At 39.4% G+C, this 17950-nt stretch overlaps 1 protein-coding gene across 9 annotated transcripts in view; it reads right to left on the bottom strand.

The window, feature by feature from the left end:
- Positions 1–17950, bottom strand: part of Tp63 (tumor protein p63) — a 213317-nt gene that overhangs the window by 58447 nt on the left and 136920 nt on the right. For all 9 annotated transcript variants that reach the window (XM_004640898.3, XM_023700910.1, XM_004640902.3 and 6 more), the window contains one exon: positions 16126–16380. In XM_004640898.3, coding sequence (XP_004640955.1) covers positions 16126–16380 — 255 coding nt within the window. The remainder of the gene's footprint in view (positions 1–16125; positions 16381–17950) is intronic.

Raw genomic sequence — 17950 nt, 5'->3', positions numbered from 1 at the left:
TTTCTGTCTTTCTGTCTCTCTCTGTGTCTCTCTTTCTGCAATAAATAACACAAATCTACCCTGGAGCCTCCTTTTACTCCCTCCCCTTTATCTCTGAGCTGAATTATTATAACACCCTCCCTGTCCACCTCCCTGTCCTCAGCCTTCCCACCTCTGAACTGCAGCCAGTTATCTCTTTCCCACTGAACATGACATCACCCTTCACTGCTGTTTTCCCCATGCTTAGACGACTAATGCCAAACTCCTCTACAAACAGTTCCAAGCCCTTTCCATTACATGACCTCTCTCCAGCTTTATCTCCTTCCTCCACACATTCCGTGGTCTGGGCTTATAAGACCATTCTCTCTGCCTAGACTTACACAGCATGCTCATGTCCCGAAACCTTTATTCACTCTGCTGCCTCCCCCTGGAGTCCTCTCTTCTCCCCACTGCAAGATCCTAACTATCCTTCAGAACACAGCACAAAGTAGCAAATCTATGGTGAAGCCAGTCGCATCAGTCTGCTTTCACTCTTTGACTCACCATACTTCCTTCAGACAAGAAATGCAATCTGACAAACACCCGTTGATATCCCCTCTGTGTGCCAGCACTGAGGAGGGAGAGATGAAAAGATACGGCCATTGCCCCTGAGGTGGTGGTGCTGGAGGGGCATAGCAAGGGGTAGCCATAGCTACAGTGAACGCTTCCAGTGGGTTTAAATGGATGAGCAGGAGTCGCCCCACAAAACAAAGGGAGGAGAGAGTAAAGGAACATTCCAGACAGATTATAGCGCCTGTCACACTAAATTACAGCTAGGTTTATCAGCGTGCCCTGATTTACTAAGCTCTTTAAAGGCAAGCTATCTTACTTATCAATAGGATTACCCTACGGTATTTGCCTTAAAAATAACCAGCATGATTTATCAAGGGGTTGCTCAGCAATAGACTCTCAACTAGGGGCTGCACATACTGAACTCTTGATAACCTTCAAGGGAGACAACCTCCTCCTGACAGAGGAGGAAATTGGATCTTAGCGGAAACAGGTCGCTCCCTTATGACCCAGCTAGTAAACGTCGGAATCATATCTGTCTTGCTTCACAGTATAACTTCCGGTGCCCAAGAAATATGTTTTAAAACTAACGGTGCTGTTCAACAAAGGCTTAGCAATCGCAAGGCTTCAACAAGGTGCCTTGGCACATGTGTGAACACGCTTGTGATCCCAACGTACGAGACACCAGCTGGGCAAATCCTATGACAGCCATTACGGTATCTGCTTGGTCTTACCAGTTTGCTTCACAGAAGAGATATTTAAAATAGTTCCAGCAAAAGTTTTAAGACTATGTTTATCATGTAATTATAGAATTCTGCACGTAGTTGTTAGTGCTTGAAGCTTACTGATAATGTGTTTTTCTCTGTATTGGGGAATTCATTTGAAATGTAGATTGCAACATATTTCTTTCAGATTGGAGTTTTTTTATTAAATTTTCCCTCAAATAAAATTATGTTTTTTGGAATCCAGAAATAGTTAAAAATAAAATGTATGTGCAGTCTCTCTTCCTAACAGAGACTCATTGTTAACATTTAGATAACCAAAAAAATCACATTTAATCATGCACCAATGAAAGGGTAACTCAATTCCTGAATGTGAACTTACATATTTTCCAAGAAAGTAACCAAATCTAATTAACTCAGATTCATTTAGGTGGCAGAATTGTTCTGAACTTTCCAAACCAGAGGATAGCATTTGTCCTCACCAGGTGCCGTGCTTACAGTTGACCAGACTGTATGAAAACATGTATTAAAGAAAAAGAAAACATTCGTGCTTGTGAACTACAAAACTCTGAATTGTCCCACGGAAGCTTCAGTGATTGTCATACTGAAAAGAACTACTAACATTGATTTTTCACCACTTCCTGTTCTTTTCTTCCTTTGCCTTTTTGGTTAGGGCTGCAGGAGGAAATAATATTTTTAGAGGAGTTCTCTAAAACTTATTAAATTTTTTTTTTAATCAGACATGCTTGAACAAGCATTAAAGCACAAACAAGTCTTGGCCCTATCTCATGCAGAATGGGTTGGCTGCAGATGTTTTTCTACAAGCTCTGTCTTGCCTATGACAAGAACATTCATCTCCAAAGCACATCATTTCGCCTACTTTGCTTGAAGCAAAACAACACACACACACACACACACACACACACACACACACAAATCACAGGTGTTTTATTACTTTTATTAAGTGTTTTATTCTTGGAGAAACCCTTCTACTTGCCCTCCATCTTGATGGAGCCAAGGAACCAAACATCAGGTAGATAAATGTCACTAGGACAGCCTAGTTTGCCACCCCCATCCAAGAAGATGACAATAGGGGAGTCTAATGTGGAACCTCATTTTTTTTTAACCTACAAAACCCAGTTCTGGCCCAGCACTGACTCATAAAGCAAGTGACATTAGCTCATAGAAATGATTCAGTCGTGAGAATTCTGGCAGATCTCTCCCCTCACTGGTGCTGTAAGAGGGAAGTCTGCCCCAGTAGCTGTGGCTTGTCACCTGTGCATGGTCAGCAGTGTACCCGTGGTCAAGGATCGTGAGGGCAAGGGCAATGGACAACAGCTACATCTCTAGGAAAGCCGATGAGAAGCTACACCCACAGCATGCTCTGGGTAGAAATTCCTGCATAGTGCTCTCATTTCTCACAGCCCACCAATCCATTCAGTCCCACTGGAAAGCATACATTCTATTCTCTAGACTACTTGGGTTTCTCCTGGGGGCAAGAGAAAAGACAGAAAGGTTGAGTATGTTGTTGGCAACTGCTAATATATTTGCAGTTCTTATTACTGAAGGTGGGTGTGAAGTTTGAAACAGGGTGGATAAGAATCACCCCATTCAAACCCTGCCTTCAGCTGAGACCCTGGATATGAGGCCATGGGACTCACCCTGCAGGACGAGACCCTGTAGGCTAATGGGATGCTGCAGCTCTCTGCAGGTGGACAGACTTCCTAGTTCGCAAACTACTTTCACCTCACTATGTCATTTGATCCTCAAAACAGGCCTGGAGGGCAGGCATCATTATCCTCATTTTAAAGGTGAGAAAACAGAGACATTGGAGAGATACAGCAATCCACAAAAGTCTGAGCCAGGGAATGGCAGCCCGCTACTTAGTAACATAGGTGTTCAGTAAGATGAGCTACCTCGGCTCTCTGCTTCTCTGCCTGCCCAGGAAGCCTCTCTTCTCCCGCATTGAACTAATCTTATGGCACAAAGCAGTTCAGTTATTGTTGAAGACTTCTTTCTCAGATGCACTGAGTTTACATAGATATGGAACACCAGAGCCCAATTGACTCAGCTCCTATCTGAACCACCAGTTACTATTTTTGCAGCCCTGCTCACATTTAGAGCTTGTGGCCCCTGGAAGTAGTGGTTTGCACCTGAGACAGTTTGGCTGATTCTTTTTTCTTTTCTTTTCTTTTTTTTAAAAAAAAGAAGAAAGGTTTATTTCAGGTAAGAGTTTGTAGAAGTTTCTGTCCATAGTCTGCAGGCCCCAAGGCTAGATGGCATGACAGAGGAACGTTGTAGAGGAGAAACAGTCCATGGCAGGCAGGCAGGGGACAGCAAAGCAATGATCAGCAGCAAGTAGCCAATGACGAGTCTTTATTTTTATCAGAAGTCCATCTTGCTGGGACATCTGCCTTTACATGGCAATCGTTTTCCATGGGTGCATTAAATAAGTAAAAATTGTGGCTTGTTTCAGGAAAGCTGACAATAAAGAGGGAATGGTGTGCAACTGAGACACAACACCACAATTTTGACACAACATCACAATTCCTTATCCTTTAGTCCTAGTCCTTTTTGGGTTGAGGCTATAAGTGAACACCCCTACCCCAGTGTTTTCTCCTAGGAAAATACCACCTATCTCAAAATTGTGCTTCTTAAACAATTGTTGAAAGCACTTGAATATCAGAAGCATATGTAGCTGTTCGGTTGGGTGCAACTCAAGCCACAAGATAAATATTATTTGTCTTCCCAGAATTTTGGTTTCAAAGACTTTTTCTTCAATGAAGGGGGGGATATATTTAAATATATTAATATTGAAATGCAAAATTAAGATAACTTTCACAGAAACATAATTTATTGTCTTATATGGATCCTAAAGATCACATGCTCCGGATGAGCACCGTAGACGCTGGCTCCACAGGCCATTGCTCCTAATTGGAGTGAAAATCTTAAAGTGCAATTGTGTCATTTGTTGTCACCACCTAGTAGAAGACTTGCCACCAGATGCTAGGGCTACTCCATGGAGTTGATCTCCTCCTATGCCTCACTACATATCTGTGAGGAAGGTGGGTCTTATTTAAATTCTATTTCTGAGTATATGATCCATCCTAAAAGAAATCAGCTGTTTATGAGAAGTGACTTTGATCACTTTGTATACCTTATATGAAATTCTCCTGATAAGGTTGCAGGGTCTCATCTGAGGTCATATGGAAGGAGTATCCAACGCTAGCCAACTGTACCGCACAGCTGAGTTTTGTCCTTTGCACCACCTGGCCATTCTTTAGTAAAAGAGTCAAAGTCCTTGCTTTAAAAAAGAAAGAAAGAAAGTGCCAGATACAGTACTATTATCACCCTTTCCTCTTAAAAGATAACCAAAAAGATGCACCGTTAAGACTTTTCTATACTGTATTTTACTAGGATGATATATGTTTTATGATACCTCTTTATAATTTATCAGAGAGCATTTTTATTTCAAATGAGGAATGTAGAAGAAGGAAAACATTCAAAGCATTCTATTTTCTGTTTCTGAAGCATAAATTCCAATGTCAAGCAAATTAAAAAAGCAATAAATTAGCAGTTACTCTATGCCCTGAAACCATATGCTCAAGTGACAACTTCAAAATAGATTTCCAAACCATTTAAAGGAAAAAAATCTGTTAGCTTGGAACTGCTTATAAGCAAGCCTCAGGAGGTTACAACCTCTCTTATTGTTTGTAGTATAGTGAAAATATGTGATTCTGATTCCCCACTTTTGTAACTGACTTTGTCTCAAATCATCCTCTACATGGTAAACCTAGTTGTCCTTTACAGTGACCTGTGGGAGAAGATGACAACACCTTGGTTAGCTCTTTCTTACCTGGATAGCCACTGTCTCTAGGAGGTAGAAATTACTGTAGTCACACAGATCTCCCAAAGGCGAATACTGTGAAGGTGAGAGTCCAACAATCTAAGCTCTGTAAAACTGTCTTCTGAGTTAGTGGAAGGGCAATCCAGGTTCTACAGAGCTGCTAAGGAAAGAATGGCTGGGTGCCGTAACCCTAGCTATGGGGGACAGGAAGAGAATTTCTTGAAAGTAGAAGCTAGAGACAGCCTAAGAAAAAGGAGACCCTGAGTATACGCCTTCACTTTGCTGTTGCTGTGGCACGTTTCAGTGAAACAGAATCACCAGGATCTGCTCATTTCATGGTTTCTCACAGAAAGGTTAAAAGAGTAAACGGAGCTGATAAACTCTAATAAATGCAGTGCAAAGGCAAGCTCTCAGACCAACACATAAACTGGGTCCTTGAATTTCACTTCTATCACCAAGGAAACAGACTAGAAACCTCCCACAGCTGCTCTAAGCCTTTCTCTAGCTGCTGCCTCTGTGGACTTCCTCCTTGGGGTCACTCTGATCTGAGGAATGAATGTCTGATGAGAAACATGAAGCCACATCTTCACATTCTACACAACACAACTGAAGTTTTCTTATAAGTAAAATCCTTAGTTACACCACCACAGAACTGACTCAGCTTCTTAGACAATGGTCCACACTGTGGAAAATTCTGAGTGTCATTTCTACCAACAGGAATACCATATCTAAATATCAACCTTAAATTTTTATATAAAATATGGAGAAAAAAGGCCTTTGCAAACATTCTGTACTAAATGTATCAAATTCTGGGATGGCAAAATTTGAATGTCTTCCTTTAATGAAGACATTTATTATAGGAATGATCAACTTAAATAAGTTAAATCTATAAAAATTCTAATAATTTTGTTTTACATGTACTTAACATGTGTGTGAAGGCAAATAAACTACTCAAGCAAACAGTATGGGACTATGCCAATCTTCCTGTTATTTGAAATGACTGTAGTTACTTAGAGTAGTAACAGCTTTGCTTGTTTAGGACATATAATTAACTTTATGTATAATTTATTTGATAACAATTTCTTGACCAGATATGTAATTCATAATTATAACAATGTTCCAATTGGAAAATGCTGTTGTTCTTTTCCAAGAATACAAAAAAAATGGGTAGAAGCAATTTATGTTAAGTCTGTGTATATTTACAAACATGAATATCTTAAATTAACATACAAGGTAGGAGGACAAAGGAAGTATTGGAGGAGATAGAAGGAATATCTTTCCAGCTCATATTATCAATTATAATTATCATAAATTAATTCCACTATTACTCAACTAGGATAATATGTTTATATGTATATGAATATCCATATTCATTTTTTAAGTCTAATAAAATAAGAGTACATTTTTCTTTTCATTAACAATAAAATGATTAAATTTTATAACTTTTTTATGAGCTCTGCTGAAATGGTACCAGAAAAACTTTAAGAAACTAAGACATGGCCACTGACTAAGAGATGCAGGATCCAATTGTTATGTTTTAAGAATAAACTACTTTGCATTCAAAAGTGATAAACATATATATGTATATATATATATATATATATATATATATATATATATATATATATATATATATGTGTGTAATTTAATTTATCTATTTATGTTTTAAAATCCTGTATTGATGACTCAGGGCTTATACATTGTTTGACGTCCTGTCCTTGAATAAAATGGAAAACTTCACGAACTGCTTAAATTGTAAACTTGCATAAAATGAAGTTTTCAAAAAGAAAAATCTAAGCAGCAAAGCCCCAGGATGCGATAATAACACATTATGTTAGCAGAGATTCAAAGCTCTGGCACTAAGAGCATGTCATCACCTTTAAGCCTCAGAACCATCCTACTCAGAAAGTGCTATAACACCCATTTAACAGCTAGGCAAAGATGGAACCACCTGCTCCAGCTCCTGTCACTTCTTAGGACCCCAAAGTGGTCCTTCGGAGGCTGAGTTCTGCTTAATGAGCCCCACTCCCTCATGACTTGCCTGACGGCTTCTCAAATCCAAAGAGAACTTTTACGTAATCATTGTTTTTCTTATTTAATAGAACTTGGAACACATTCAAAGAAAAAGTCTTTTGAAATCATCTCTTTACCTCAGTCATTATATTTTTTACAAGATCTAATGCAGATGATACCTACTGAACACTGTAAGAACAAAACTAAAAACTAAATGAATAAATATATAAAAATTAACCCAGGAATACATTCCTGTTTGGTTGATGAGCCTGAAAATTCATCATTGTATAAAACAACATATAGAAATCAGTCTCCCCATTTGCCCATATATCAGATGCAGTGACAAGGTTGTAATTTTTTTAAAGTTGCTATAAGTTTTTCACGTATGTCTTCATTATTGGCTTCAGATTAATCTGAGATGGTATATTCTATTTGAAACTAAGAACCCTGCCCTAATTTGTCTCCAATAAATTAGAACTAGCATGGGATCTATAGACACTACAAATTTTCTTTCATGTCTCAGTGGGGTGAAATGACAAAGTCAAAGACCCTGTTAAAACCCATGGGAGAAACACCTACTAAGATCACTATCTTTAGGCCTCTGTATGCCTAATTATAGGACCCCTGGTTCTAGAAACTATTGTGCCTACATCACACCTGCAAGGCTTCAAAGAGTGAACACATACCTTCATGGTCTACAGTAAATTCTTCTTTTATTCAGGACTGCAAGGTGTTGGGAAGAAAAGCTGTGTCCTTGTAGTTACAGTGATTTGAATAAATATGCAAATTGCTGATGATATAAAAATCATGAGACTTTATTATATATGTAGTTGCTTTCCTCGTGGAATGACAGTTGATTGCTAAATGTCTTTCATGAGAAATGTGCATCTGCCCTACATCAAAGAGGGTGAGAATTCTGGCACAGTCTTGGTCACATTATGGAAATGGCTCATTTCGGTCTATGCAAACAGTGGAGGTGCAAACCCTAAGTGGGAATGCCCCAGGATGGACAACCCCACAATAAATGAATGACACACATCACTCTGGGTTAACCTAAGTACACATTCATTGCAAGGGATTTGTTGACCTCAATGTCACACAACAGTTTTCTCCAGTCATTAAAAATTCTCATGCCATTATTCCTTGTTTATCTGACAAGTTTTAGGTGTGTTTTATGCTCATTAAAAATAAAACATTAGCTTGTATGCTGATAAAACTAATTTGAGGCACTTTAAATCTCACTGCCTTTTTCTAATTACAGCTTTAATCAAATTTAGAAAATTACAGAGTTCCATAAATTATCAAATAAAAGGAACAGAAAACAAATAAAATACTATAGACTAAGTACACCACATTGCAGCCCATCGGACTGTTTTATAAAACAAAATTTTAAAGGAATAAAAAGATAGGAAGAACATTTAGTTTAAGAAAACAAATTGAAAAAATACTCTGATTATGTATTGCTTAGTTAAATGTAGCAAGGGATTTATACAAATTTCTTTTGAAAGGGACACGGAGCTATGTAAACCTTCCCATAAATACTTGCTGTAGCTTGCAGTTATATTATTTAAACTTTACATAGTCTTATGTAGCACAGTTAACACATTGTGTGGAGTTGGATAAAGTCTGCCTTATATTTTGTTTGGCCACTAGTGTTGTACAACCTTTATTTATTTATTTATTTATTTATTTATTTATTTATCTATTTATTTTGGTGGTGCCGGCAATTGAACTCAGGACCTTGTGCTTGCCAGGCAGGTGCTTATTCTATTGAGCTATCTCCCCGGCCCCTGTACAACTTTTAAAAATAATGATTACTATCATTTAAAGATCTAGAGCTACTACACATAAATCCGACTTTCTGGTTAGTCTTTAAAATTTAATCTTCGAAAGCTAGGTCTACACTGCTCGATGACAGTAGACTGGACTACAAAGCAAATGACCTCATAGGAAGTGCATGGAAGCTCCATTTGACATGGTCCCTTTGTCACTGTCTCAGGAATACTGCTTTTTGTGCCCCAAGAGTGTTTGAGATTAATACCTCTGAGGTGGCAATTATTAGTAAAAGTGATTTATTGAATGCAAAGTGTAAGATGGCCTGGTTCCTTAATGAGTATGTCCATGGTTAGATTTTTTTTTTTTTTCGGAACCAGTGATAGAACTCAGACCCTTGCACTTGCTAGGAAAGTGCTTATTCTACTGAGCCATCTCCCCAGCCCAGGGATGTCCATGGTGACTGAAGTATGTCACAATCTTTTCCATATAGGTCCATCACTCTAAGAGCTAAAAAAAAGAGTCACCAAGTATCTGGTAATATCTACAAAACCAAATTAACTTTTGGTGATGAAAACATAGGTGAAGGAGGAGGTGGTGGTGAATAAAAAACAGAGGGAGAGAAGGTGGGGAGAGATATGGTACTAAAGGCAATAATAACAAGCAGAGGGGCTGGTAAGATAGCTCAGTGGTCTAACGCTCCTCCCTAGGCAAGCTTAGGCAGGCACAAGGGACCACAGTTTGATCCCTGGCACCATATTCTGTGCCAGCCCCACCCTCAGGCAAGGCTGAACTAGAAAAAAAAAAAAGAAAGAAAGAAAGAAAGAAAGAAAGAAAGAAAGAAAGAAAGAAAGAAAAAAAGAATAAAATGAGAAAAGCAAAATAATGTGTTGTTCTTACTCTTTTGATAGTAGAAACAACATTACAAGCTTTATTTGAGTTTTAATTTTTTTTCAGTTGACTCAGTACTTCTTATACCATTCTCGTACAATACATATCAAACTTTTTCTTTTACAAAGAAACTTCATGGTGCAGTCAAAAAGTAATTCAGCTTAGGGTGAGAGGGGATAAACATTAGATTGTGTGAAAATGGTTTATCACAAATACATTAGCCTAGACTCAACCTACCTAAATTCTAGCAAGTATATCAGGTAGTTTATTTCTCTCTGGACTACAGAGCAACATGGTGCTTTACCGGGGACAAGTGCATAAACCCAGTCCCTGCAGGTAAGTTATGCGAATCATCACCAAGAATCACCAAACACTTTACTTAGGATAAACTTCACCAATACCTTGTAAACTTAAAAAAATGGGTTGTGTAAGATATTAATATAGCCAATAGTACTACGCTTTCCATGAAGGGAAGAGTACAGGGAGGTATTTTGTTATGTATCTCAGGTGGTTTATTAAAAATCTGTGGCAACTAAGACTGGGCGTGGTGGTGCATGCCTGTAATCCCAGCTCTTGGGAGGCTCTAAACAGGGGGATCACTATGAGTATCATCTAGTAGTAAGACCCTGAACACCCTGAAAACTGTTCCCTAAAATATAAAAAAAGAAAGAGAAGAAAAATCTATAGCAAAAAGTGAAAACAAATTTATTAAATTTCTCTACTGTCTTTTTCTATGAGATCAATAAGTCATTCAACTGTAAGACTAGATCAAGCCCTAGTTATAGCCCAAACTTTGAGGGGAGATTTTTTTTTTCTTGGGGATTTGGGGTCTAAGAATCAAACTTAAGTCCTTGCATATGTGAAGCCTACACTCTACACCTGAACTATATCTCCAACCCAGAAGAACTTCTTTAGTGAAAGGAAGCTGATAAATCACATTCATCATTGAAAAAGTAGTCTGTACATAGTGTCCTTTGATGGGCTGATCTTAAGAGTCTCCACATTCCAGAGGGCCATGCAACGAGTGAGCTTGCATTGGATTTCTGCAGAGCTGGCAGCCTTTTTCTGAAAGTCTTACTTTACAGGTAACCTGATTACAGGGAGGGTGGGCCACAGACACAAATCTCAGCCCGCCTGCCTGCGGAGCCAAAACCAGCCAGCTTGCAGGACCTAGAGTGAGACCGATATGCCAGGATCAATGGAAGTGTCCCGAGAACTGGCTGTTCCCTTTTCAAATGACACCTCCTTAATCTCTCCACTTGCTCAAGTCAGATTCTTCAAAGCTCTGAACATGACATGATGCTGGCCCGATTGAGTAAGGCAAAAAGAATGTTCTCTCTAAGTCATGGGTGGAGGCAGAAGGGACCCAAGTTACGGACAGTTAACAATCAGGGTCAGAATGGAGACATGCGGCTGAGAGCTACAACAATTTCCTTTAACTGTGAGGAAAAAAAATCTCCCTTAATCTGCATGAAGATCCTTCTGTATGCCTAATATTGTTCTGGGCCCTAGGTTAGGGTATTTATCATAGAAGACTATGGAGTCTAATAAGAGAGACACAAAATAGCAAACAGGAATCTTCCATTCATGAGCAGCGTCATTGCGTAGGCACAATTAAAAAGAAATATTCACATATTCATTGTGCATAAATAAAATTGCCTGAAGACTTTCACAGTGTGTGTACCCAGAGATTGCTGGGTGCCCTAGGTAACAAATCAAACAAATATACTCACACAAAAAGACTCTCAAGGCCAAAAACAGTTCTCAAACTAGTAAACGTAAGTGAGGCCAAAACAAGGCAGGTCACTGGGGTCCAGAAAATAGGATACACTGCCTCAGAAGTGGCTTTATTAAGTCCTCTCCATATGCAAGTAGTGACACTTTCCTCTCAGAAACCTCCCAAAGCATTTCATATCAGTACAGATGGTTATTTTAGTGGTCATATAACATTTTTATATATGGGTGTATTGGAATTTATTGAACTTGTTCCCCACTGGCATGTTTAGGTTGCTTCTTCTAGCTTGTCACTGCGAATAGATATGCAGACTTTTCCATTTTCTATCCTTTATTTAATCCAAGGAATACAAAAAGTCATCACCCTAACAGAGGGACCAAATTGGAAGTGAAGAAGAAATGTCTAAAGTTGCCGGGTTTGGGGCTCTGGAAAGGACCCTCCCTGTGCTGGCCAGGAGTGCCTGCAAGTCTTGGACAGGCTCAGAATGCAGCGCAGCCAGCCGCAGGTCCACATTTAGGAAAGCCTGTTATCCTGTGGCATCTGCTCCATCTACTTGGGTGGAGGGTAAGCAAGCAGGTAGCCCGTCGGGGCTGGAATATGCATATGAAGAGCCCAAAATCACCAAGGAAAAAAAATGGTAGGCACTTTACTGCATATCCTCTCAAATCCCGACTGTTGTGAAACGGAACACCCCACTAAACTAAACCTCATGAAGCAAGGCGATTCAGATGCAAACTGAGTGCACACTCAGGAGCAACATGTCTCCAGCACTGAGATTTACTATGCTTGCTGTGGAGTCCCAACGAGAAGGAAGGCACCCACATCCTCATCTGCAGGTGAGGAAAGGAAGGTCTGCGAGACTAACTGTGGGGCCAAAGACCATGCACTGTTCATAAATTTAAGAACTGAAATCGACACGTATGCTACATCTTTTTTTTTTTTTTTTGTTTTTTTTTGTTTTTTTGTTTTGTTTTGTTTTGTTTTTGTTGCGGAACCAGGGATTGAACTTAGATCCTTGCCAGTCAAGCGCTTATCCTACTGAGCCATCTCCCCGGCCCCGCATATGCTTCTTATCATCTCTAAACTACCATTCTTTCAACTGTCCTATGGCTGATGACTTCCAGCAAGAATTCCAGACCAGCAGTACAATATATTAAATTAGGGCCTCTATAACTAGTGTCCATGACATTGTGGAAATAAGCGAGTCTGGAAGCATATTTTGAGTATTGTTTGGAGCAGGGTGTGCATAAAATAGAGAATACAGAAGAAAAATGTCATCACCCTTCACTGTATTTTGTTGGAAAACGTTTGAAATAAACAGTGTATTTTTATAGAACTGAAACCACAGTCACATTCATTATTTAAAACATAGGAAAAGTGTATATACTTCTTCAACTATGCTAGTTATATCCTGACAGTGATTCTGAGAGTAAAACCAGACAAACACAAAGAAAATCTCAGCAGGAAAGGTTGACAAGTGATAAAATGGTACTAAGGCAATTTTTATCAAAGAATTACCAAAAGGCTTTGCAATATGCCTGGCCTTCCTCTTAATGACAGCTGCTTCTGCTGCTTCTAGTTTGGAGGCACTTCTAAACTGGAACCTTTTACTTGGAAAAAACTGTTTTCATCGCAGATGCCTGTAATAGGTGTTGTATAGTACAGCACAAAAAACATCCTCCATCAGTTGGGACTGGAGAGGCCAACTCCGCAATATACAGAGCCTGCTGCATCAGGCCATCCTTATTATCCATCAATCAGGAAAAAACGAGACAGTCTAGACAGGAGGGTGGAGAAGGTGGAGCGGAATGAGGAGCCTTGGGCTTCTCTTTCTCCTTGACTGGTGATTACCCTTGCAACTTTCACTTACAGTTTCTTTATTTATAAAACAGTGAACAACAGACCTGGTCTTTAGGCTCAACTATGATAGAGTAGAAGACACTTTTTAAAATGTGAAGCTCATGTATAAATATAAGTTTATATAAATTAGATCTAAGAATTAGATGCTGTTATGTATAAGATACAGTCATCTATTACTAGGAATATAACAGCATATTAGATCATCTTAGCAGCTAAGATAAGGGCTCAGGGGCTCTCGTGTAGAAGAACTCCATCGGGCCTAGAGTAAGGCTGCTTGTACAAACTTAGATGCCATGTGATTAGATGCCATAGGAAGTGACTATTATTTCTTTCAAATCTACAGCATAGACAGGAGACAATGGAAGAGAAATCCAGAAGCCACAAAGCCACTGAGCAATGCTCCCTCATGAGGGACAAAGAGCTTGATTAGGGCTAATGCCTTCCGTTGGTGTTTGGCACTTATTAATACTGTCGTCTCACCTTTAGTACATTCTCCTCTGAGACATATCCGGAATTCTGGGAAGCTGATATGACTTTGTTAAGGTCTCACAGATGCCCAGGATGATAATCCCAAGTTTCTGTTCTCACCCAGTACTTTTTCTTTTTTTTCTATCACCTAAGTACTGGTGTATTTATTTATTTATTTATTTTCAGGATACTGATTTTACTGCTGGTATATGTAAGGAAATTCCACCAGTGTGCTGCATAAAGCAGAATCTGTTCTCTTCTCTCTAATCTACCATTTGGCTAGAAATACCCAAATCTTTTCAAGAGACAGCGTATGTCTCAGAGAACAGTTTTGAGTGAAGGTGGTTTGGGGTTGTGCCAAATCTGTATCAAAGACTTTAAGGTATCTGCATGAAGAGATAGGAAAGAAGGGGTGAGGGAGGAAGGCTTATGTGATGCTGGCTTTAAGTCAAACAGCATCCTCACGGGCCTTAAATGATTTTGCAAGGGATGTGATTATGCATTTAGCGGCCTCAGACATTCACCATAGTGCTGACTTAGTCAACAAACAAGTAACAGTTAGTCTTGAAGCCAAGTGAGTGTAAATGTTCAATGGTGATGACGTCGTAAGACACACATGTCTCCCTTATGAAACAGCTATTCTGGTGGAGCTGCAGGAAATATTAATTAGATCAGTGAGCCAGATGTGGAAAGCCTATCAACTCTTAAGGGTACTCACCTCTGTTATCCATATCCATGATGATAAACACAAATGAAACTGAATAATATGGCGCAGCCCATAAGCAGCACATAAGAGAAGCATAAAGTTTGAAGTTTGTGTTCATACTTAGTGGTTGGATGATGGACAGGCCATGACAGAATTGTCAAGCCATGAGAGGAAAATACTAAAATAAAATAACTTTTTAGACAATTTTCAGATATTCTGATGTAAATGTCCAAAAAGACAGAAAGTGTACAACCCAGTGGGGGAACGCAGGAATCAGAAATATCTCTAGCTACACAAAGGCCCGTGTAAGTTTCAGGCTGTCTCTTCAATATCTTCAAGTTCTTCATTTTTTCTTATCATCACAGTAGGAGTTATAAACATTATTCATCACCGAGACATAAGATCAAAATGAAGGAACAGATGTACAGTTATAAAGAAATAACTGTTAAAAATCTAGTTTATTAAATTCATGCAACTGGATTAAAAATTATAATGAACTAGATACTATACGTAAATATAGAAGTGATTTCCAAAAATTATTTCTATCAAAGAGGAAAAGAACTGTTAGAACAATTCTTTGACTGGGGCAGGGGAGATGGCTCAGTGGAATAAGCGCTTCCCTGGCAAGTGCAAAGGCCTGAGTTCAATCCCTGGTTCCACCAAAAAAAAAAAAAAAAAGAAAGAAAGAAAAAGAACAATTCTTTGACTATATTTTCTATAGGACAATGTTATTTAAAAGTATTTCTGTAACCCATGCAGACATTAAATTATTTGATAAATAGACATGTCATTTTGGTCTTTGAGATTCTTTGACCAAACAGGCAATAATAGCTTTGTAGGTCTTTCTGCTTATGTTTGAGTTTTATTTATGTTATCATCACTGTGAAAGAGTCTTTTTTCAGTTTTTAAAAGAATTTTTCACTTTTAGAAAACTTACATAGACAAAGACGTTTTCCCTGACAATTTAAATTCGAATCTCCTTTGACTAACTTAGGCTCCAGTAGGTAGTCTGGTAGGTAGTTCTAAAGTTTTTGTTTGGGGGATGAGTGAACAAAAATGTTTCTAAATTTAATAAACTTATACATTTCCGTAGGCTATGATTCACATTATAGAATTTGGGGGTATAGATATACAAGTATTTAGTAAGTGAAATTTTACTTCCCTTAATTCATCTTAATTTTTAAAAATTACTTTTAAATTTGACATTGCCATCTTCACAAATAAGAGACTGATAAGTCCTGCCTATCATGTCACATTTCTTGTGATTCTGTTACTTCTTATGACATTATGTGTTATTTTTTTCTGAAAACATTCCAAGCAAATGACCTCAGGGGAGCGTGAAGCAGGCAGAAACGCACTGAATGAAACTGCTGTCGGTTGGCTAGTAGGTAGCCATTTGTTTCTCGGGTTTGGCAGGGCTTTGCTTTTTCAATGGCATTTTCTCTCTGACTTGGTATGGTGTTAATTATTCAAGGGCAAAATTCCCATCGCAGAGCCAAGGGTTTGTACCCCTGAAGGGAGAGACACAGCTGGGCGCTGGTGGGAAGGGAGGCTCGTGGGCCACGTGCGCCTTTGCCCTTACCGTCCAGGTGGCTGACTTGGCGGTGCTGGATTGCTGGAAAGACACGTCGAAGCTGTGTGGGCCCGGGTAGTCAGTGTTGGAGGGGATCGCAGGCGACGGTGACAGGGCATCGAAGGTGGAGCTCGGCTGCGCATAGGGCGAGGGCGCCGTGACGCTGTTCTGTGCGTGGTCTGTGTTGTACGGGCTGGTGGACGAAGAGCCGTTCTGAATCTGCTGGTCCATGCTGTTCAGGAGCCCCAGGTTTGTGTACTGTGGCTGCAAGGACACCCAGAAAATGCCATATGAGTCCTTTACCCCTCAGACCATTGCTTCAAAATAGGTAGCTTTTGGTGCATGCGTTCTCCAGGTGTGAAACACGTCAGACGCAAAGGGAAATCAGCAAATTGTGGTGCCTGGAAAGACCTTGAGAAGTCTAGGGAGGGCTTTGAGATGACCTTCGCAGATCACACAACTTTCAGAGGCTTTGTTGACTGGAATCATTGCGTGTGAAAGTGGAGTGCAGGCTTATGCACACACAAGGCAAAAAGCTCTGTGTAGTGGCTCAGTAAGAATTAACAGAAATCAAAAATGCTGTGTTACAGTACGCAGAGAGAGAAAGGCCATTGGATAGATTAAAGGGGGGGGGGTTAAACATGAAATTGTTGAGTACCTGGGAAAAACAAACTGTTCATCATGATTCTTCTCAATCTTATAATTCTACACTTAGTGCCGCAATCCCAGCAGTGCCATCCCAGGGACTAGTTCTATAAAGACTGGAGGGGAATGGGTTGCTGTGTGAGCCAGACAACACTGAATGACTGAGGGCGGGTCTTGTGCTGCCTAAGCTAGTACAGAATTCCCGAGCTTCACTAATCCTCCTGCCTCAGCCTCTTCAGTAGTTGGAGTCAGTCACACGCCAACACTGCCAGCCTCAATTATATATTTAAAAGATAACATGGCAGTCTATTAGCCAAATTGCTTTTTCTTTGAAATTGCTCTGTCATTTTCTTTCTCATGATTAATTTTTTTCCTACAGTAGAATATGTGTAAACAGATGAAATATCTTATTGTAAATAAAATTCTGTGTCTGATGCATTTCAAAAGTACATTAGTTCATGCAGCCCCATTTGACAGACGATTTCATGTCCTCTGTGTCAGTGGATCTGGGCACAGAATAAGTACTCATTTTATTTTCATAAAATGTTCATGGAAATAACGAGTTGTGTCTTCCCATTTTACCTAAAAAACAATTTTTCTGTTTTACTACTGGAGAAAGGAAGCAAGTTGTCCAAACCCTTGCTAATAAATGGAGTACACACTTTGAAATTCAATCTTTTGGTTCTAAGTCCAGGGCTCCATCCGGGCAACCACACCAGCAGGTTGGTCAGCTGAGGTAGCCTCAGGTAGCTCTTAACCCTGAAGCAAACACCTTTCCAGAAGGTGTAATCCACTGTGGCTCAGTTTTCCCTTTGGGAAACCTTCTGAAATATGGAAAATTTCTTTCTTTTTTTTCTTTCTCTTTCTTTTCTTCCTTCCTTCCTTCCTTCCTTCCTTCCTTCCTTCCTTCCTTCCTTCCTTCCTTCCTTCCTTCCTTTCTTTCTTCCTGCCTGCCTGCCTGCCTGCCTGCTTTAATTTAACCTAAGAAAGACAGCACGGGCATCTTTTTTTAACTTAAATACCCAAAAAGAGCTCTATATTTTATGAAGGAAATGAAGAGGCTTCAATTGAAATGTAACTGAGCAACCGAGACTCAGGCAAACCGTGAAGAACCAAAGCCCAAAGGAAGAGGGGCCTCAACATCTCTTTCTGTTTTAAACTTCAAGAACAATGAGATTCTTTTATTCAA

This window comes from Octodon degus, unplaced genomic scaffold, assembly GCF_000260255.1.
Source record: "Octodon degus isolate 3935 unplaced genomic scaffold, OctDeg1.0 scaffold00128, whole genome shotgun sequence".
In the NCBI taxonomy this organism is placed as follows: Eukaryota; Metazoa; Chordata; class Mammalia; order Rodentia; family Octodontidae; genus Octodon; species Octodon degus.
Note: the sequence above shows the minus strand (reverse complement) of the source record. Positions and strands in the feature narration are given on the sequence as shown.